Source organism: Myotis daubentonii, chromosome 14, assembly GCF_963259705.1.
Source record: "Myotis daubentonii chromosome 14, mMyoDau2.1, whole genome shotgun sequence".
NCBI lineage: Eukaryota > Metazoa > Chordata > Mammalia > Chiroptera > Vespertilionidae > Myotis > Myotis daubentonii.
Genome location: NC_081853.1, coordinates 3,000,042 through 3,022,555, shown reverse-complemented (window position 1 = coordinate 3,022,555; position 22,514 = coordinate 3,000,042). Strand labels below are relative to the sequence as shown.

The following is a 22,514-nucleotide window of genomic DNA, read 5'->3' as shown; positions in this document are numbered from 1 at the left end:
GGTGTATGCATTTATTCCTTTTTAGGAACAATATCTAAAAAAAAGAACCGCCCTCCTCCCTCCCCCAAAAAGACGAAGATTCACACAGACACGTTGGGATATATGTACAACATAATAAACCATCCCCAGGGAAGCGACCAGGACAGCCCCCGGGGTACAGAATCAGAAGTGTAAAAATCAGAGCGAAGTTTGCTTGCTGTAAAGCCTGAGAATTTTTTTCAGTTGGTTCTCCTGCAAGGCTATGATACCTGCAACGATATGTAAAGTCTAATTTTTCCTTTTTACCTTTTGCTACAGTCTTTAGACTAAGCATGCAAGACATACGACTAAGTGCAACTGAGTGACTTTTTTTAAAATTTTAATCATTCCCTAAGGTTTGAACTGAGGTATGCGTACTAACAGTTTCTCATGCTGTTATCTTTACTCATGTCTAGCTACACATGCTGAGAATGAACTAATCTACCAGATTTGTATCCTCTTTTGAATACCAAACTAACCAGCAACCACTCCGTTGAGAAGCACAGGGCCCGCTCCCCGGCCCCGCTGGCTGCTGCCTGCACCCCGAGCTGCGTGGCCGGGAAGGCTGACGGTCTCGCGTGGCCACAGGCTGCGCCGGGACAGAAAGCCGAGACGCTTCCAAGTCAACCGCCACAGGAGTTTTTGTACCAAGCTTACGAGTGGACAGGAGTGTTACTTTTAAAAAAAAATGAAAAATGCTGGCGAAAGCCTAATCAGAAAAAAAAGAAAAAAAAAAGGTTTAAACAAAATAAGGAAAGAGGATATATGCCAAGAGAAACCAAGATTACCACAGTGACCACAGCACAGTCCTTAAACCAGCGTGGCATCCAATCTCCTGCAGAAAGTGTGCTCTCGGGCTAACATCGGACGGTGCAGCTCCACCGCGGAGCCCGTCTAGCCTCTGAGTTGTGGTAACTGTCTCATCTGCCGGACACCCTGGTTCTCAGGGCACTGGCGTGTGTTTTTGAGACGGGAGTCCCTTCCTTTGTTTACTGCTCTAATACTGTGTCCTATTTTTATCTCAGTAGCCCCATAATCTCTCTTTACAAGAATGAATTTTGGTCTTTGTAGAGATACAGCAGAGAAAAAAACCAACAACTAAAAAAAGTAACAACTTTGGTTCCATCATCTGCTTGGCCTTCTAAATTTATGAAGGAGCAGCTCTTCCTCAGCTTAGCAACAGCCTACATCTCATCAATCGCCTCTAAATTCCTTCGCCTCCTTTGATCAACAATAAGAGGATATTTGGCTTCATCAGATAAAGCATAAAACAGAGAACATAATTTACCTTTGTGTAATATCTTTGGTAATTTTAGAAAAAAGGTACAAAGAATATAAATTAAGCTCCAAAGGGCTCTCAAACTAAAAACAAGAGCGACGGTCCTCCAGGAGCAACCGAGGCGGAGGGCGCAGGCTGCAGGCGCGCAGCGCTCCAGGCCGGCGGCACTGGCGCGACCCTCACACCGCGCCCCTTCCCCAGAGGCCCCCTGGACGCGCCCCTCGCTCCGGGTCTCCTACGTTAGTTTTGACACTGGGTTGGTGTGTCACATGGCACACACACTGAGCTGCAGCAGCAAATCTGCACATGTGAAATGAACACTTCAGCATCTGCTGAACTCGGTCTCCATTAACTCCCACAAGTTCCATCTGAAATCTAATTTGCATCCACACAGATTGATGCCACCAAGCAGGTCTGAACTGATGTTTAGATCCACCACCACCACCACCTTCAGCAGAGCTGCTCGGGAAGCTTTCTGGCCACTTGGCAAACAAAGCGACCCGCACGGGTTTAGCACGGCTGGTCCCCGGGCTCCACACAGGTGAGCCTCCAACAGCCAGGCGTCAGTCTCCAGACGATGAGATGTGTGGGGTGCTCCGTTTCCTGGTGCCGCTGGGACGCTGTGGCGTTCCCCGAGGATGAAGGCAGCTGCAAAATCAACGCGGCGGGTCTGAGCCAGCCCTTCCCGCTCCTGCATGCTTGTGGCGGACCCTGCGCTGCTCCCGAGCCCACGCTTTCTGTCATCCATTCTCTCTCTGCAGGCCCCCTCTGCGCAAGGACCTGCATGTGTAGAGTGCAGCATTTGGGACCTTTTTGAAAAAGACCAAAACGGAATGTTTTCTGACTTCAGAGAAAACATGGTGATGTCTGAAGAAAAATGGAATGAGTGACAGAAAACTACCAACAAGAAATGACATTCAGCGTTGTATAATAAAAACACCTGTAACATTCATCACAAGGTACAGAGAACGTGAAGCCTCCAGGAGGCCGCGGGCCCGGCGGAGGCCTGAGGTCAGAACTTAAAATGGTAGAGGAGAAGCAATAAGAAGAAAAAGCAATACATTAAAAAGTCTGGGATAATTACTTTTAACCCCCTCCCCCCAATAACCACACAAAGGCCTTCCCCATCCCAACTGGAAGCAAAAAAACCCAAACAAACAAAACCCCGCGCTGGAGTAAAGGCAGTGATAATCAACATGCAGTGCTGTGCGAGCAGGCCGCCCACGGGCTGGACCGCCGCTGCTGGGAGAGGCGTGGCTGCAGCCTAGGTGCACATGCTCAGTTGGGTGTCCTCAGGGTCCAACGTCGGCAGGACTGCAGTTCAAAGTCTGCTGCTAAAAGCGAATCAGTTTAGCAAATTTACAACAGATGTTGACTGTTAAGAGAGGAAAATCCCAAGTACCAAACAAGTCCATCCAATGCACAGAGTACAAATTCCTTTTTTCAACAAAAAGTAGAAAAATCAAAAATACTCCCAAATGGGGTTCTGGATGGCACTGAGTTACACCTTTCAGAGTTTTGTCAAAATGCAGTGTGACTCCTCCAGACTGTACAGCAAATGGAGAACAATGTCACTGCTCATTTTTGACATGTTTTGTTTTTTTCCAATCTTCATTTTTGGGGTCAGCCTACCCAGACGTTCATTCCATGTCCTCATTTACTGCTTCGTCTTCGTAATCTCTGTCCTGGTCAAAATCTGGACTGTGGTTGGCTGTGGTCACTAAGGACAGAGGCCCTTCGGCTTCCTCCGGGTCCAGGGGCTCCTCCTTGACGTGCACAGGATGCCTGGAAGCAAGGACAGGGTCACTGAGAGAACGGCCGGCCCGGTACCATTTAGCCGTTTTGCGCAACACAAAAGCGCATCTAGGACCACACTGTCCAACACAGCGGCGCTAGCCACGGCGGCTATTTAAATGAAAATTAATGCAACTTAAAATTCAGTGTCTTGCCCTAACCAGTTTGGCTCAATGGATAGAGCATCGGCCTGCGGACTCAAGGGTCCCAGGTTGGATTCCGGTCAAGGGCATGTACCTTGGTTGCGGGCACATCCCCAGTAGGAGGTGTGCAGGAGGCAGCTGATCAATGTTTCTCTCTCATCCATGTTTCTGGCTCTCTATCCCTCTCCCTACCTCTTTGTAAAAAATCAATAAACTATATTTTTAAAAAAATAGAATGAAAAAAGTATTCAGTGTCTCCACTGCACTGGCCACATTTCAAATGCTCAAGGCCAGGTGTAGGCAAGGCCACCAGACAGGACAGCCCAGAGCAGGCATCCTGGCCACAGGAGGTGCTCCCGCCCTGGTGGCTGGAGCGTGGCGGTCTCTGGGCTGAGCGGCCATCCTCCCAGGGGCCTCAGGCCTGGGCACCCCATTCCCTGAGGGTTTATGAGGAAGCAGCTGTGACTCAGTGGGTCTGGGGGCCTGAGACTGCATGTGCAGACGCTCCCCGGTGATGCTGCTGGTCAGAGGACCACACTGAGCACAGGAAACTGGCGCCCTTGTGGCATCCTGGGTGATGACTACAAATCACATCACCACGCGAACCGGGGTCTGCGGGCCGCGAGAGCGGAGGCTGTGCTGCGTTGCTCGTTAGCATGCGGACCCCGCGAGAGAACTCTCCCGAGAACGACCCAAGTGGAGTCCGATCATTAATCAACTTCAAGCAAACACAGCAAAGAGACACCATGATACATGCTTGAAACTCCAAATTAATGCATATTTTTACAAACTGTCAATAAGGCAAGAAAAGCCCTGCCAGGAAACACAAACGAAGAGGAAAATGCTCCCTCAACACAACAAGATGATAAGAAAGCGGAGCCCGGTCAGAACAGTAAGGCTGTCAGCTGTAAACAAGGCCCCACAGGAGGCCGCCGGGGCAGGGCAGGCAAGGCCTGGAGGAGGCCGCCACCGCCTCATTAGGGACTGAGCGCGGCTCAGCTGGAGGGGCCCACAGCGATGGCAGGACATCACTCTGATAAAAACTGAGAAATGTTCGTAAATCATATTTACAGCCAGGCCTTTGCAAATACAAATTACTTTGTGTTACAGGGCTTTGATATGTAAAAGAGCCATTCTGCTGAGTTAAAGGCCCTTCCTGGGACAGCCGCAGAAGGGAGGATGTTGTAACTGATATTATCAGTTATTATTAGTGATAAGAGGGGTTCCTGTGGACGGCGGGCGGGCTTCCTGGGTAATTGATGCTGTGCCCAAACCCGAAGGCCACCTGAGCCACTTAAACAAACAGGAGTGCTGTGTGCCGCCCCTGGCCCTGCGAACCTTCAGAAAACCCAGATCCGAACCGAGCGCGGAGGGGGCCGCGGGCAGGATGAAGCGCTTTCCTAAATCGTGCCGTATTCTTAAAAACTACTTGCAAAATAAAATGTAGCTAAGCTGTGTAATAACACGCTTCACTAGCTGTGGCCCATCTACTTTCAGTTTTCCGATGGTCCTATTTGTCTGTGCTTCTACAGTGAGACCTGGACTGACTACATAACTTGCAGAGCCCTCTGTAAAGTGAAACTGTGGTTCAAAACTTAGTAAGAATTTCAGGCTGGAAGCAGTCCTGAGCATGGCATCCTCCTGCCCACTGCACACCATGCGGGACATGCCTGGACCGTCGGCCCTGGCAGGATCCCCTGCACTCTTCTGGGAAGGATTAGGTAGGTGTACTGATTATTATTCCTTTTTAAAAAAAGGCTCCCGTACTCCTAATTAGGGGAGGCGTTTGGTTTTTGCCTATCCTCTCCATGTGGGGTCATACTTCCATATCCTGTGAATACAGCGGGAGACCATCGTCCCTGTTGTTGGCTCTCCAGTGAACTCTTCATGGCCCTGTGAGACGCCATTCACACGGGTCTGGAGCCTCACTGCTCTGTTTGTGACTGTCCCCTCCTGATCTTTGTAGAACACAGTGGCGACTTCTATCCATGAATCTTTCTCCCTCTGTTGATTTACCTCTTTAGGATAATTTTCTAAGAATGAAACTGTTAGAGCAAAGGCCAAAACATCATTATGGTTCTTATGATTTGTTGTGATAATCATTTCCAAAGGGACTATATCAATTTAGACTCAACCTCATCAGCACCAGTATTACTTTAAAAAAATTTTTGTCATATTTATTAAAACTTTTCAGGTTTACAAATCTGAATTTGATGATGTTGAGATGATATAAGACTATGGACTGGAGGGGGTGGGAGGACCTAAAAGAAATCCAACAGTCATCAGGAAGTTCTTGCTTTATAGTTTTAGCCTGACAAATATTTTGCTGGGCAAAATGAAATCAATAAAAATCATCAGCCTGCCGACACAGTTCACGTTAGGGAGTATTCCCCCCTCCCCTAAATGTGCAGCCAAATCTCAGTGAGATTATTAGCACCCCAAAGACACAGGTTATGACCCTATCATGCACGCCTACTGGCTCAACCCCAGTGCCCAGTGCAGGCTGGTCCCCAAGCAACGTGAACTGATGAGACTTGCTGTGTGACAACCAGACCACACACCAGAGTGACAGCAGCTTCCGGCCCGCAGGTGCCGAGTGCAAGCGCAGCAGCAGCACAGGCCCCCGGCGCTCAGACCGCGGACGAGCCTGGCCTCCGGGCGGATGCACTTCGGGTGAGGCACAGGCTTCACTCACCCAGGGGTCTCCAGAAACGGGAGCTGCAGCCTCGCCTCTTCTCTTGCAGACCCGCCCCACACACCCGCCCCACTTTCTCTCCAACTCCTACTTCCCAAAGGGCTCCCAGCGCAGGACTAAAACCACACATTTCCGCTCTCACGTCCGAGTAATTCCTTTGTTTAGCCACTCCGGGAACAGCGCTGTTCACTGAAGCTGGCTGGTGTTTAACGGCATTGTGATCCCAGGGTGTGTGCAGAGCTTGCAGTATTTTGCTTTGTAACTCCTTTAGCTCCTATCAGGATAAAAGTATAATGCCCCAAAGCCATAATTATGCGTCTACTCTCTAGGGTTTCAAAAGAGAAACAAAATGTAATGGTATTTGAGTGTCACAGAACAGTAAGAATGCCGAGTTCTGTTTCAACACCAGACGTTGGCTGGGCTACGGCACTAACAAGGTCCTTTAAGCCTTGCTGTAAAGTTTACAGCTTGATTTATTCCAATAGACTGCAACAGTTAAGAAACAATTTGCATCATAGCAGGGTAATGCACATTGGACAAGAATGGAAACTATGCCATTACAGAACCTGCTTAATGGAAATATGGGGTCAAAAAGAGTAACAGTCTATGACACTGATAGCAGGCACAGGGAATATGCTATTGACATATGATTATATTTAGCAAACAGTGTGAACCTGTGAGATTTGAGCAAAAAATCATATGCATTTTAATGTCTTTATGTAGGGTTTCTTTTTTTAAAAAAAAAAAGCAGTTGAAACCTTTATTTTGTTAAAAATTATGCTGACTGCTGTAAAACATGGTTTCTGGTAATACTGGGGTTAATTCAAAGTTGTTAAACAAATTAACTTTATAGTGACTTTATCTTGTACAGCAAAAGTCACATTACTCTAAAATGTTGCCAGAGGTTTTTATCCAAATTTCTTTCTTTTTTTCTTTTTAAGTGATCCTTGAAACTAAATAATAGAAATATACATCAACTAAACCTTGGACTCCATAGGATTATGAGACATAGTATCCTTTCATTCAATAACTTCAGATATTTTTGCTCTAATGAGTATTTCTTGAAGTAGCTTATATAGCAATTTATATTTGCTCTGAACTTCCTTAATATCCGAATAAATACTCCTGTCATGACAATGATTTAAAGATGAAAACGTGTGATACAACAGAAACCCCAGGCTGCGTTAGAAAGCATGATCTATGGGAACATCTCTCGGAATACTGGTGAGAAAAGGCTAAGCGACTATTCCTATAAACTAAAAGTCATTTCCAGCATTAAAAATCCTTTTCAGATCACTTTGGGCTTAAACCAAATGCTAAATACTCAAACTGCAGATCCCCCCACTAACCCAACACCTACCCTGGCAGACAGCATTTTTTCTGTCATTAGATGCCAATTCATTCTGTTGCTAATTGCTACAGGTCATATATTCCATTCCTATTGCTCAAATAATCTTCAAAGAAGATGTTAATCAGTAATTCAGAAAGTCTGTGTAGTCGAGCAGCTTCTTCTAGGGGCTGGCAGTAGGCACACCCTGAGCCAGTTTATTCTGTAAGGTTGGCATCGTTTTGCAGCCCCTTGCTAAAGGCAGACGCATTCTATGACCCCACCCCACCCAGTCATTTGGGGGAGTGTGGTTTCTCTTCTTTTTGACCTTTTCCCAAGAAACTGGGCACTGTCAGGTCCACCTGTTCCCTCCCCTGGCCCCCCACCGGGGCCGAAGCCTCTGCCGGGTCTGCCTGCTCCTGGGCCATTCACATTCAGCATGGACAGCCACTGCCCTCACTTCACTCAGTCACGTGTGTGCTCATTATACTGCCGTCTGCTGCTAGAACGCTCCTATTAATTTTCCTTCTGATTTTAACCGCAACCTATCAATCATGCTGCCTTTCATTTGTGCCATCATTGCTGCCTGGGAATAGCACTCCCGCACTGTGTTCACAGTGAAGTTCATCCCACAAGCAGGCAGACAGCATCCCTTTCTCCCTGGCAGGTGCAGCGTCCCCGAGACCTGAACACACCAAACTGCTGCACAGTGGTGTTCACTGACTTCAGGGGACAAAGTAGGGTGGGAGGCAGAGGGTGGAAATAATGGCCCGGGATGCCAGGCAGAGGGCAGAAAAGCAACCTGACACCCACTCTATTGCTGTGCACACCTGTAGTGCTGCATGAAGCCGGCCCTTTTCATGGGAAAGTTAGAAAATGCTGCTAAGCAAGCTAAATGTTTCCAGAAGCACTGGGTTCTGGGAAATAAAAAATTAAAGAAAAGGTATAAAAAGTGGCCACAGAAAGGCTTGTGTGCACATAGGACAGGGAGGCGGGAGTCTGGCACAGAGGTCTCTGGGGACAATACTCACACGGCCTGCACGGGGGACCTGCCGGGGCTGCTGTCGCTCTCGGTGCTGTTGGCGTGCTCCACCGCCCCGTTCAGCTCTTCCCGCATGGCGCTGGCCAGGCCGCCCAGAGTGGGGTTCCCCATGGAAGCGGTAGTGTACAGAGGTATACTATTCTCAGCCATGGAAGCCTGTCGTCAACCGAGAGAACAATTAGGATGCAGGATGCAGAGAGGGGACCTACTCATGAAGGGTGTAGGCAATCATCTTCAGCTTAAGCTCCTTGTAGTGTAGTTGGCAAATTCACGTTTCTAGTGACAAGCATTTTGCTTTAAAAGTAAGATTTGTGACACACGTCCCAAGCTTAGTTTCAAAGCGCTCGCTCCCTGGGGGATCAGACGCCCACAGGGAGGGAGACTCCATCAGCCCTGCTGAGCAGAGTCACATGGTCCAGACAACGCCATCTAATATGAGGTTTGTGTCTGCTGCCTTTTTTCAAGAGCAACTGAATATTTCCAGATCACAGGGAAATGTAATGGAATTTTCATTTCTTTATCCACTTTGATGACTCCAGTATTGGATATTAGAGATTTGATCACATTATTCTGGCTGCACAGCTCAAACTTATGAGAACTTCCATAAACATTACTTCGTAGATCCTATAGAGGAGGAAGAGATTATAGAATTGGAATCAATTTTTATCTTCCCCCATCATTTCTGTTTTAATGGTTTTTTTTTAATTTGTTTAGTGTAGTTTGAGAAACTGGTTGAAGGTAACACCCACAAATCTTTCACTCTCAGACCAACTAATCACCTAGAATGTTAGGACTAAAAATAAATAGATAGATAGATAGATAGATAGATAGATAGATAGACAGACAGATAAATCTCTGCCAAAAGGAAGCTCTAAATTGTATTTCTTTTGGGAACTTAAGTAGATCTATATTGAAGGTGACAGTCAGTCCAAATGAGTGTCAGCAAAAAAGTATGGAAATGAAAAAACAATCCTGAACTTATTGTGGAACACTGTTCACTTGAAAGCTCTGCTGGGACTATCATCTGAGTCTCTTCCCTGGAAATACTCCCAGATTGGCTCTCACTGGGTCATTTCATTAGACAGTTGCAACATGGTCAAAGTGGGGCCATCTCTAGCTTGTATTTTAGCAGCTTCTCGAGTCAAAAGCTGAGAAATAAAGTAGAAATGTTTATGAGAATGTGCTCTTGGGGATGAGTTGGTCACCCAGTTGACAGGGAAATCAACTTGGGGTCCTTTCTCCTTGGCTCTCAACGTGTCCTAGCTGCGGCCATTCCGACTAGGACTGGATCACAACACAGGGGCAGGGGCCGACAGTCACGGTGGCGAAAGACATCCAGAAGGCAAGCACTTACACTGACGCTCAAACCAGGAAGATGTAAGTGAAGAGAACCAGCTTGTCCCCTTACAGAACGACCCACAGGGACCTGGTGCCTGCTGCACAGCAGAGCTGCTGGAACATTCTTTGTTGAGTGAATGATCAAAGCAACCCCCCTGCCTCCCGCAACAAGGTTAGAAACTGCGTATGCCTAAACAAGTGGTTCCTCCGGTAGCTGATGTCATCTCAGCAACAGCTGGATGGCAATTTGTACGATGGACTTAATGACATGGATGGTCCTGTGCACAGTATGTGGTTTCCTACCAAAGTGGCACCTCTGCCAACAACACGACGTGCTTCAGGCGCCCTGCTGAAGCCCGAGGAGCCCTCGCTCCTGGGTGTGAGCGCCCCGGGTCTCTCGGGGAAAGGCGTCTGTAAATATGGAGCTTTACGGTTACCCTTAGTTACTTCCCTTTGTCAAAGCAAAACGCAATCTGTCCCAAGTCCGTGTTGTGTTTCTGTAGTGGATCCTGCTGTCCTATTTTATATACCGTACAGCACGCAGGTCACACCGTGATCTTTGTCAGATGCTGCTCCGCTACGATTTTACCCGTCTTGGAAATGGACGTGCGAGCAGGGGAAGGCAGGCCTGCTGTGGGTCTGTACTGAACTTGCACAGCAGAGTTTCCTGATGACCACGGTCCACGCAGAGCTAGGAGAGGGCACCGATGGCCCACTCACTTCCTCGTGGGGTCAGGGTCCTGGGAATGGCAGCAGCACTGGGGGCCGCGGAGAAAACAGGAGGGGCAGAGGGTGTGGAAAACAAGTGTTTGGAGAGAGGCGTGTGTGGCGCTGGAGCCACAGAGCATGCTGACTGAATCAGTCACAGTTAGGGAGCCCAGAGGACGGAGGTTCGCTGCTTTTTTTCCCCTTTCCGCCTCATGAATGTAAAATGTGCTTGTAATCTTAATACTTTTCCAGATAGAGCAGAGCAGTCTTTAAATTCACAGTTCACAAGACTCCAGGGAAAATAAGTCGCTAATGAGTGGTATTTACAGTGGCGGCATCTAAGCGTGCTTTCATTTGCTTTTCTAAAGTTACTGTGTAAACTACAAGTAATTAAAAGAAATGCAGAGAGTAGTTCCTCCTGGTGGATTTGGTTCAGGCTAAGAATAAATAAATATAATTACTGAAAAGCTAAGTTCAGTGAATTTGCCTCCGCACGGAAACTGTGTAAAAGGCGTGTCATCCATTCTGGGAGCCTGAGCCTCTGCCAGGTGACCTGGGGAGTCACTGTGGGACGCAGAGTAGGTGCTCAATAAACACAGGTTAACGAGCCGTGAAGCCAGGTTCCCACCATCGTCTCCTCTGTAACCCAGCCCTTTCCCATAGTGCCAAGTGTCTCAACCAGAGGTTCATTATCATCTCGTCAGGAACTTTTTAAAAACGTTTGCTTCTGAATTTGTGCCGCCTTCACATGAAGTATGAATATCTGTTTATGTGCAAAGGCCTCTGGAGGGGCACAAGACACTGTAACAGCAAAGAGCCCATTTTAGGATGATATAGCCCCATCCAGAACGCATGCTGAAAAGGTCTTCTGTGGTCCGCAGCTCCAGCTATAGGATATGTCATGTAAAAGCTATCAAGGCTCCCTGGATCTGTGTTCCAGAACCATCTAGGTGGGTCAAGTTCCATCAGGACCCCTGGCCACAGGGACAGCTGACCTGGGAACTGCTGAGGGGCTTGGGTCCCTCCCAGGCATGTGCCTGAGGGCCCTGCAGTCCTCCTCGGCTTCCAAAATGACCACTGCCTGGGAATTGAGCAGCACGGACGCAGAGGTGCGCAAGGTGTGAGCGCTGCCCTGGGAACTCCTGTTTGCTGGTGATCTCCTTCCTGCTCGGCCGGCCTCACCCCAGCACAGCGCTCAGGGCCGCATCTGCCAGAGGAAAGGCGCCCTGTGCCGTGGCGGCCTGGCAATCTGCCGGCCGTGGGGTTCCTGCAGCACCCCCTCACTTACACACCACAACTTCCTATCACTCAGCGACCCACACCGGACTCCGCGCCCCCGCCCACAGCAGAGGAAAGATGCCGAAACAGACTTGAAAAGGAGAAATGAAAGCCCTGCTTCTCTGCGGAGCCGGAACAATAGGAGGCACGTGGCGGCGGCCTATCGCCAGCACATTAATAGCTGTGCTGCAGTAATTACACTTGTGGTATTTTTGCCTCAAGTGAAATTCTGAAATAAGAGGATGGAAATTATGATACCGCTGATAAATATTAATAAGTGAACTTTTAATTTTTTTGCCACAATATTCAAAATGCTAAGCATCCTGCTAACGCTGAAGCAGCCGATGTGTTTGCCTCCAGGGAGGACGATGCTTTGTGCACTTAAGAAAAAAGTTTAACGGAATTAAAATTTAATATCTAATTAGACGGAGGCTAATATATTGTGAGATGAGCGGGGAGGCACTGCCCCTGCGCACGCTCCGGACGGCCATCGATCTTACCTGCAAAGCCGCGTTGAGAGGCGTGCAGTAGGCGTGGCTGCTCTGCATGTTTTTAATGAGGGAAGGGTTACTGCACAAGAGAAAGAAAACTCAAGTTAAATGCAATCACCCCCGAGTTCCTAGCTATGTTTTGTTCAAGCTTTCTGGCATCCTTCCAAATCAGAAACATCCCCGCTATCAAACCAGAGGGGCCTTGCTCCGTATCTCCTGGCTGTGAACTCCTCTGGGAATACAGCTTTTGCTTTTCAAGGAAACTGGGCGTAAAACTGCAGCTTAAGTAATGGGCACACCCTCCACTGATGAATTTTTGTGCCACAAAATACTGGCCTCCGTCAGTTTGTAAAGCTGCCACTCCGACAGAGAGCAGAGTCCTGGGCCTCGGCTAAGGGCCGGACTCGACTCCTGGCTGCGTCTCTCCAGGACCTGAGCTGCGGAGGACGTGGGGAAGGGCCCGCGGCTCCTGGGCAGCCTCCGAGGCCGGTTCCTGGAGGAGACGGGAAGGCTGTGCCGGGGGAGGGCCGCTGCCCGCAGGCTGAGGGTGCTCTTACACGGCCAAGTCTGGGAGGCAGGAGGCTATCTAACGCTGGTCCAGTGACTGAAGACAGGAAACTGTCCTAAGGAACTCTCTAACCTGGTAGAGTAAAAGTATTAAATGACCACAGAGGAGATACTGCGGGAAGGAGTGGCTCCGGTCAGAAGTACCTCCGCTTATCGGGCCCGTAGAGGAAGGATACGCACTGACATCCATTTCTTTCCTAAGCTTGGAGCACGTTAATCAAACACTCCCTACATTATATTATTATTCTGAGTAAGCAAAAACAGGAAGAAATTTACCCAAGTACAAGTTTAACTCTAAATAAAGCTTCCTTCTTACTTGGGGGGATTACGAGTCACACAGAAGTATTTAGTGACAGGGCCCCTGTTAGCTGCCGAATCAAAAGGCGACCAGTATTTGCATTGAAGACATCAAAAAAGCATTGCTCAAGGCACTGGTGTTCCAAGGAGAACCGGGGGAACGTGCAGGTCACACGGTTCAGCTCCTGGAGCAGGCGGTGGCACTGCCACCCGGTGAGATGCGAAACTACATGGGATGAGTCCACCATGCAAAGCCAAAGCAACAGCAGAAAACAAAAAACAAAAGCAAGTTAAAGGCTCTTACTGTGCGACAAGCTCGTCAAAGTTTTCATCGGGGCAGTATTTGCGAGGACGGCCTCGTTGAATATGGCGGCCACGTTTAAACTCTTCATCATCAACTGTCCAAAAGGACCCACACTCATCCTCTACTCTGATAAAGCACTTATGCAGTGAGAGGTTGGTGCGAATGGCACCCTGGGGGAGGAGCAGCAGCAAAGGAGATGAAGGGGCAACAAAAGGAGACGGGGTTGGGGGCAGAACAGACATCCAATACAGGGAACAGGAAAAAGAAAATAAAATGCAATAAGCATAAGCAAATGGTTTGTGAGGGTTAATATGCATTGCCACCTAAAAGCTACTAGCATGTGATGCAACAAAGACTGGCAAGCAGGGCGGGGACTGGTGGGTATACGACAGGAGGGATGGAATGCTTTTTTGCTTTCCTTAACTGAGACAACGTGAAACCAGTTCTTGGGTCTAACACCATCTAGCAGCCAAAGCCTCTACGTTACACTTGTTAGCACAATCCAAGCTGGGCTGAGAAGTTTAAACGTGGTGGACGTACCCACTGATCTTTTGTGGCCTTCGTTTTTGGAACTCTACTTCATCCACTGTCCATACCGCCCCTTTAACGTTCTCTACTCGCACAAAACACTTGTGGAGACTAAGATTATGACGCACTGCATTCTGCAGCAAGTATAAAAGAGAGAACATTTACATTTTCTATAAGAAAAGACTCCAAAAACAGCAGTAAATTCAGCCTAACAGTCCACATTTGTAAAACCATCCCCAAGAGCTATAGTTACCACCCCCGTGGACAACCTTCTGTGGTCCAGAGTGCCTTTTCCAAAAGCAAAGATAAAAAACCAAAACCATCAGTTAATTGTACTTTGGCATTTTAGTCTAGTCTCAGATCATAGTGATCCAGAAGAAAAAAAAAATTAATATGCATATAAGCCCAAAATAGATTTCACAGTAAAAATCTGAAAATATTGTTCATGTGACTTCAAAATAAGGAAGTATGAGCAGCATACAACTGTCCCTTTAAACTCACTGACCTCCCATAAAAGGGCAGCTTGTTTCTATTTTTTAAACCAGGAAAGATGAAGACGCAATTATTATTATTCAATACATTTTGTTCTTGTTCTGTTTGTTTGTTAAAGTTTTGTCTTTAAAATCGTCTATGGGTTTTCTCAGATTAATTAGGAAGAAGTCTAAATTGGATTTCACCATTGAGAGTGTCCCTCCTGGGGCTGACTGGAGCGGGGGTCGGGGGTGAAAGAACCCCCGAAGGATCAGCATCCATCACCAAGGTATGCCTTACCTTCCGGAATCTACACAGAAGTTGGCCCTTACTATGGGCAAGTACCTTAATTAACTGAGAAGATGCCAAAGGAACATGAGTAGAATCATTCTCAATGGGAAAATGATGATATTCCAACATTGACGTTTCTACAGACACGCTTCTTTCCTATGGCTAAAACCAGTCACTGCTGCCCATCCCTCAGCGGAGAGCCTTGACACCTCTAAACTCTATCAGAGAGGAGGGTCCCAGTGAGGGGCGGAGAGCTCTCAGCATCTCTCCTTTGAACGTCAGGGAAACCCACGCCTTTCGGTGCAGCGATCACGTGGCCTCATTTCTCTAGTCCTCCTGTTGCACTTACTGATCTAGATACAGAATTAGACATGAGGACATTACGAAGAGACCATGTCATTTACTCAAAACCTTCTTATAGGGAATATGTAGGTGACACATGGGCGTGAGAAGCTGATGCATGCATCAGGCCTCATGTACACTGCCCACAGCCCTTAACTCCAGCACCACGGCTGCGGCTCAAACACTGTGCCCCTCCGCTTCTACTACCCGCAACGGCCCTCTCTAGAGTACCCCGCAAATGGTAAATCTTAATCACCACCCCGGGTGACTCTGAGGAGTCAGATGAGATAAGGATGGATTTTTCTTTTCTGATGTGGAAGTTTAGAAGATAAGGAGGCTAGTTTTGACACGGCCTGATGAACATGCTCACAGGAGCGTCCACAGGACAAATTCTCGAGAAGCCCCGGAGAATGTCAGTGTAATGGGAGCAGGTGCACGCACCCAGCTGATTGCAAAAGGAACCCTGGTTCAGGGAGAGGTCTGAGAGTCTTGCATCAAAAAACAAAAACACATAACAAAATAAAAACCTCTGAAAAATGTTTAACATGCTATAACTGTCCTTGGTAAGACAACTTTTTTTGCATATACATTGTAGTCTGGTCTCTAAATAAACATATTTTTCAAGGATGCTAAGCATCTACTGTTATCACCTAGAACAACACTGAGGAAGTTGAAATAAATAAATAAACCCACATTTCCTTAAAAAACAAACCAGACAGAGCCTGGACACACATAGGAGACCTAAGTGGGAAAGAGTCAACATCTCTCCTCACCCCAGTCATTTGTGTGGCTGGAAGTGAGCAGATCTAAAGAGCCATGTCTGCAGAGAGGACTGCTTTAGGTCAGTGCCACCGCAGAGCCAGGTCAGCAAAGATGTAAAGTCAAAAGTTAAGTTTCGTTTTTAATGATGTTGCACATCTAAGCAAAAGCAACAACAACAAAAAAATCAAGTTTCCCCAAAAGTTGAGTTAGCTCTTTTCGCTGGTCACTTTCTCTGGGCATTTCATCTTTTGTCTAAGACCATAATACAAATAAGGACACGGAGAGAAAATTATACGTATTGATGGGTCATTAAGTACTAGGAACATTTATATAAACATCACTTTTTCCTATAGTTTGCAAAAATGAAAAAGTTAACTCTAAAGATCTGTGCTTAAATATCATATTCACGCCGAAACCGGTTTGGCTCAGTGGATAGAGCGTCGGCCTGCGGACTGAAAGGTCCCAGGTTCGATTCCGGTCAAGGGCATGTACCTTGGTTTGCGGGCACATCCCCAGTAGGAGGTGTGCAGGAGGCAGCTGGTCGACGTTTCTCTCTCATCGATGTTTCTAACTCTCTATCTCTCTCCCTTCCTCTCTGTAAAAAATCAATAAAATATATTTTTAAAAAAATAAATATCATATTCACAACTGATACTTATTTTTAAATGTGATTATTTGCTATTTATCAAAGGTAATTTGAAGAAAATGTCTGTTTCAGGCTACACTTCCTAAATTTAGAAAAGCACTCATAGCTAAACATCCTTTGTATTTTACCTCCCAAGACAGGCGGAGGAAGAGGGCAGAATTTTGAACACAGGTTCCCTTCAGCGCCCATGAGTCTTAATGGAAATAATAAAGATGACTTGGGCCACACTAGATATCCAGGGCTCTGTAAACTTGAAGAATTAATTCTATGGTTACAAATATTTTCTTTTATAATGCTAATTTATCAAGATTGTAATGGAGGTAATATGATTTCTGTTTTTGCTTGTGTTTTTCTCTCATAAAATTAAGAAAGTAGCAAGGAAGACATTTATTTCAAGCAAAGAAAGTTTTCCTTGCTCCCCATAATAAATCTCTATCATACTTTAAACAATGACATGTAAAATATCCTATAATATTTCCATTTTAAATATACCTCAATGTTTTGACATTTAGGGATTATAAGAACTATAGGTAGGAAAAATGCAAAAAAAAAAAAAACAACAAACAAACCCCAAAACACTAACAAAACAACAACCCACAAATATCATATTATATGTGTCTTTTTCTATAGCAAAAATATTAGAGACCAAGAAATTGAAAGTGGGGAGTCTAAAATTTTGTGAGGGCTTATTCTAACACAACTGAATAAATACTAATGGCATCTATGAACCAACTGCTGAACTGAAAATGAGGTATGTCATATGACTTCATGCTTTGTTTGGGGGTATCCACATGGACCTATGGAATTAGACCTGTTTTAAAGCAAATGGGGTTATGGTGAAGTTACATAATCCAGAAGTTATTTTGCTTTTCCAGAGTATCTATGAATCTCTAAAAGACAGTCTCTTGACTTAAAAAACAAAAAAATGTAATAAAGAATATATTGTGTTCTCCTGCAATAGCTCCCACATACAGTGCTAGTACGTGGATTGCAAACTTCCTCCAGTAGCTGGGTTAAGATGTTATCCAACCAATGAATGTTATGTCAAGTTTGTCTGGTCATTTCTCCAGATCCTTAATGGCATTAAAAAAAGTGATCTATGCAATTCTGCGAATACTGGTGGTGGCTAAAGACCTAAAGGCATGAAGTTTGCATAGGTAATAGGACAACCTCAGAATGTGGGCAACAGTGTCCCCTGCTCCTTCTCCCTACATATTCCAACCAGAGGGAGATGCTTTCATTGGCTGGTCCATCCAACCCTCGGATGCACTGTGATGGGAGTCTTCCATCCCAGGATTTCGACCACAACGGAACTATTTCCTCCATCAAATCAGATTCTTCCAGTGGACCCAAACAATGTAAATGTAACGTACAACAACTGCATTTTTTCAGCAACAAACTCTTCTACGAATGGCAAGAAGCAGGCTGGACAGGCCTGCGAGAAGGCCTACCTTCCACGTGGCCGCGTTGCGGCGGAAGTAGGCGAACATTCGTGTGAACCAGTTATAGATCTCGTTTAGTGTCAGCTGCTTTTCCGGGGACTCGAGGATGGCCTGGGAAGCCAAAATAACAGAGAAAGGTAATTTATGACCAAATCAGCAGAATCGTCATTATACAGTTTCTTGAAAATATAAAATAACCATGATTCAGAGCTAAATCCTAAGAAAGGTTTCCAAAATGATCTAAGATTAATGGTTGTATTTAACAGTTCAATAGCAAAATTCAAAATGAAATTATGTAATTGTTTTGAGTTTTTATTTCTGTTTCTCTACAGAAATATTAATTTATTAGTCATTCATAAAGCAGAATCAAAGAGAAATGCAAAACATTTCACTAGCTGATTAAAGCTCAGTAATTATTTAGAGCTCAGATTAATTCTGGGATCAGAGATTACTGTGGCTTGTGATAATTGACTTGCCATCTTTAAACAGGCTCATTTTCACTGTTGTGTGAAATGAATTTCCTAATAATCACATCGTATTGTAATACTCAATCAAAAGCAATTATGTTATATATTGCAGTTTTAAAAAACCTTATAGACCAGGTTTTAGCATGCCTGCATACTAAGTGGTTTTAAATCTACTTCATTGGTATGATACCTCCATGTACACATACACCTTTTGATATAATTTCATATACTGTGTTATTTACTTACCTGCCTAATTAAAGATGCATATGTGAATGGTGGTCTAACTTCTGCATTCTTATAAAATTCTTGGTTCTGCGCAATATCTGCTAAATAAGAGCATCGTCCTGTTAATTATCCCTTTTAAAAAAGAAGCTGGTCTACAAGAACAGCATATTGCAATTCTGCACGAGGCAACAATGGCGTCTCTACCTGAAGAAATGGGCACGGTGTATTTGTCCGAGTACCGCCTGCGGATGGGCCCCACCGTGTGCATGCTGGCGGTGGTGATGACGGAGGGGCCTTGGGTGGCGGGCGTGAGGGGGGCGGTTGGGGTGGTTGGAGTATGAGGTAAGCTCTGCGGAGAGGCCTCTGGCGCGGACTTGGAGAGCGTGACGCTGGACACCAGGTTCAGCTGTGAGGAAAAGACAACTCTTAACGCCCTTCAGGAACCCAGGCCGCCGGGACGCATCCGGCAGCAGGAGGACCAGGGGGGCCTGGCTCGTCTATTTCTCTCAGTAGGTGTTTCTGATCAACTGCAGCGTGCGGTGGTCCCCATGGAAACAGGTCACCTAGGAGTTGGCTGGGATGCGCTGGGGGCCCCGAGCTCCCCACCAGGTCTGTGCGGTGTGCGGCACGGTGAGGAACTGCCTCTACTCACTTTAATAAAAGACTTTAACTTTCACGAGTTTGACTATAAATAGCGAGGTATGACCCGGCTGCCATGCTGCCGGCTCAGGGACAGGCGGCTGCGCTTCGGATGGAGATCTGGGATGGGAACACGCAGGCACCCCTGCGGGCGAGGCACGGCCCTGCACCGCCGGGGTGGCGTTCTGGCAGCCGGCACGGACGGCCGTCGAAGGCCTGTGCGTCATCTCCACTCCTCTCCCACATACAGGCTGGGATGCATTCGTTTAGTAAGAATATGCCTCTGAGACAGGGAACCGTAAGATTTCTCCTTTTCCCCTGCAAGTTTCCAGTGTTCACTAATATTGTACTGGAGCAACCTACTGCGTCAAGTAAGACAGTGAATACTACTTATGTGAAGCAACCTAGAGGAAATCAATAGCACTGTTTGATTCTTTCTTTGTGTCTATCACTTTTCACCTTGAAGTGCTTCTCTTATGAATACCAGACAAACAGGCTTAACCTCCTTTTCCAAAAATTCTTACAGAAATATTAAATCTGGCTGTGCTGAAGAACTTGATCATTTTCAACATATTTATTACAGTTTACACAGAACTGCTAGTCAGACACATACAGTTGGCCCACATCCAAGTAACTTCAGCCGAGCAGGCTTACTTGGTAACGTTTTCTCAAACCATTATTTCGAATCACATGACAAAATGAGCTTGTTTCACCATCACAGCAGTCCTAGCGCACGGCATTGCTTGTGGAAGGTATTCAAGATGAGATTCCTCTGAGGTCCTAACCAAAGAGCTTATTAAAAGAGGAGTTTCAATTCATTGAGACGACTCAACCTTGCCCACTCTAGCAATGAAAAAGGCCACGAGAAACTTCTGTCTAATATGTTTAGAGTAATCCCATAAAAAGAAAATAAGTCTGAAGGAAAGAAAGAGCAAGTCGCCTTGGGAAGATATTAACAGAAACACGTGAACATGGTGTTGGGAACTGAATGCTGGTTGCAAGCTTTCAGCTGTGCTGCTTTTTCATCCCCTTTCCTTCAAGTACTGACTCAGCCAAACGAAGACCCCCACCCACAAGGCAACTCCAGGCTGGGAGGAGCAAGCTGCGGAGACTGCCCGCCCCGACAGCCCCTGGGCAAGCTGGCAATGCTGCCAGGTGCTTTTTGATGCGTGCTGGAAACCTGACTTCTTGACACACATTTGCAAACTGCTTGCAGTTTGAGGTGGCGGCAGCCCTGGGAGGGAGTAGGAGGGAGGCGGGGTGACCCCTTTTCCGCAGCGGACCTTCGTCACTGGCCACGGGCACACACTGTAGCACCAGCCCAACCCAAGGGTCAGAAACCAGCGCATGAAGCTAAGGCTGACCCGTACACAGCTCTCACTGCCGAAGCACACCAGAACACCGTGAGTCATGGATGCCCTGGCTAAGCGCCGCGTGGTCCTACCTGCCCCTGTGTTGGTCTCACTTAATTTTCTTACCGGCACTAATACTTGAGATCTTATTACTCATATTTTAAAGATAAGCAAACTGAGGCTCATGAGAGATTAAATAACTTGCCCAAATTCACAACCTGAACCCAAGGTCAAACAGGCATTTGTGATTGAATGAGAAAAAGAAGCACTAACCAGTTTCATTTTTCTGCAGGCTCGGCTTTGGAAGGGCTGCAGGGGCTAGCTGTCCTCCCTGCTTCTACACGACAGACAGTAAACATTGCTGAGCATTTGGAACTGACCTGACGAAAGCAGGAAGCGAGCGGGTGACTGCTGCCCAGGAGCTCGCTGCCCCGCACGAAGGCACCTCCAAGGGGAGGCGGCGCCACCTGCCCCTGCCCCGGACGCTCCTCTCCCGCTTTTCTCCGCACTTCGCCAACATTACCCCAAGCACGTGACTTTCTTAAACTGTGACAACATTTTAATGTAAATACAACATCCTTGAAAAATATGCGTGCTCCTTCCCCGTTTTTGGAAAATATCTCCAAGTCCACTGGGGTCTAGTCTAACTGTCCAAACCCAAACTCATGTAAACATTCCGGAAGGCACACATCTCCGGGTGCTCACATCCGGGAGTGACAGGGCCCATGGAGCGACACCCCAAAATGTGAAAAGAATCGGACTCCTGCAGCTTTTGCAAAGGTCTCAACACTTGGACTGTTTCTACCAAGAAAACAGCGGTGACACATTACAGCCCTCCAGGCTGGCACAAGCACAAGGAAAACAGTGCAGCGGAATCTTCGGGAGGCGTCTGAGCATCAGGAGCAAGTGGAAATAGACGCTTCGCCAGAGGAGGGCAGCGAGGGGCGTCCCAGGCGTGACAAATGACACTGGGTCCACACCCACTGCTGGGCTGTCTCTAACAAGCCACAGAGGAAGCATCCAATCCGGGCTAATTACCAGATAAAAATGTATTGTAAGGACTCTAATTAGGAGACGCGGACGGAGGTGATCTAATGATTAAATGCCGCATCGCGCGGCCTGCCATCAGTGTGCAGTGCTGCAGGACGGCCCTGGAATATTTTGTAGAAACAGTCATTTCATTTCGAGGAGGGGAGGCCGTCATATTTGTAACGATGGCTATGAGGTAAACTAATTAAACACGGTTCCTGGAGGAAGAGGGTGGCTGAGAGCAGCTGTGGCCATTCCAACGCCGGTGCCAAGTCTCAACAGAGCGGCTGCAGTCGAGTGGAAAATGTCTGTCTGACCTCTGCCCTTGCTATTAATTTGCAGGAAAACTAATGACACATATACATATTCCCACAAAATTGTTCTAATTGCTAATTTGCCGAAGGAGCCAAGATTCCAAATTAGACACGACCGCAGCCTGTGAGGGAGAGAACAGACGCTGTGGGCTGCAGACACCGGCTCCGCCTCGCCAGAGCCTGACGGCTGAACCAACAAGTTAATGAAACGTCAGCCTTGTCAACCGCAGCAGAAGTTTCTTGACTTTTCGGCTGTTGTCTGACGCTCACATGCTTGTCTCGAGAGGAGAAGCCATCTTGGGGGGACGGTCACGAGGGCAGATAAGCGCACGAGGGCAGGGTTCAAACAGGCTGCGCTCCCGCCTGCGCAGGAAGGTCATCTGAGCACCGAGGACCAAAACTTCTTCACAGGCTCAGCACAGAGCGCACGGGGAACAGGATGGGTTTTGCCATCATCTTGAAATCACCCTCTTAATTGTCAACTATTAAATCTTAACAAAATGCTCAACTGGAATGAAGGCACCTGCACCTCGTGTCTCTGACTGCAGTTACGGTTTCAAAGGGCACTTTTTTCTGGGGCCGGAGCAGGAAGGAGTTGGAGTGGGAGGGTTTCTTTTCCTAGTTTTCTTATTGTGTTCATTTTCTATTTAAAAAGAAGTTGCTATGTTTAGAGAAGTTAGTAATGCTGGTATTTTCTCCATGGCAAGTTTCCATCATGTGATGAT

The 22,514-nt window shown here is 46.8% G+C and overlaps 1 protein-coding gene across 23 annotated transcripts in view; it reads right to left on the bottom strand.

Moving 5' to 3' along the window:
• Positions 1-701: 701 nt before the first annotated feature.
• FOXP1 (forkhead box P1) overlaps positions 702-22,514 on the bottom strand; it is a 487,040-nt gene continuing 465,227 nt past the window's right edge. For 14 of the 23 annotated variants that reach the window (XM_059662960.1, XM_059662972.1, XM_059662963.1 and 11 more), the window contains 7 exons: positions 18,660-18,861; positions 18,477-18,556; positions 17,773-17,874; positions 13,282-13,451; positions 12,123-12,192; positions 8,288-8,454; positions 702-3,082 (listed from right to left, as the gene is read on the bottom strand). In XM_059662960.1, the coding sequence (XP_059518943.1) occupies positions 2,938-3,082; positions 8,288-8,454; positions 12,123-12,192; positions 13,282-13,451; positions 17,773-17,874; positions 18,477-18,556; positions 18,660-18,861 (936 nt within the window). In that variant the 3' untranslated portion in view covers positions 702-2,937. Of the gene's footprint in view, positions 3,083-8,287; positions 8,455-12,122; positions 12,193-13,281; positions 13,452-13,821; positions 13,944-17,772; positions 17,875-18,476; positions 18,557-18,659; positions 18,862-22,514 lie in introns of those variants that run through there. The other 9 variants (XM_059662966.1, XM_059662968.1, XM_059662970.1 and 6 more) reach the window with 7 other exon arrangements.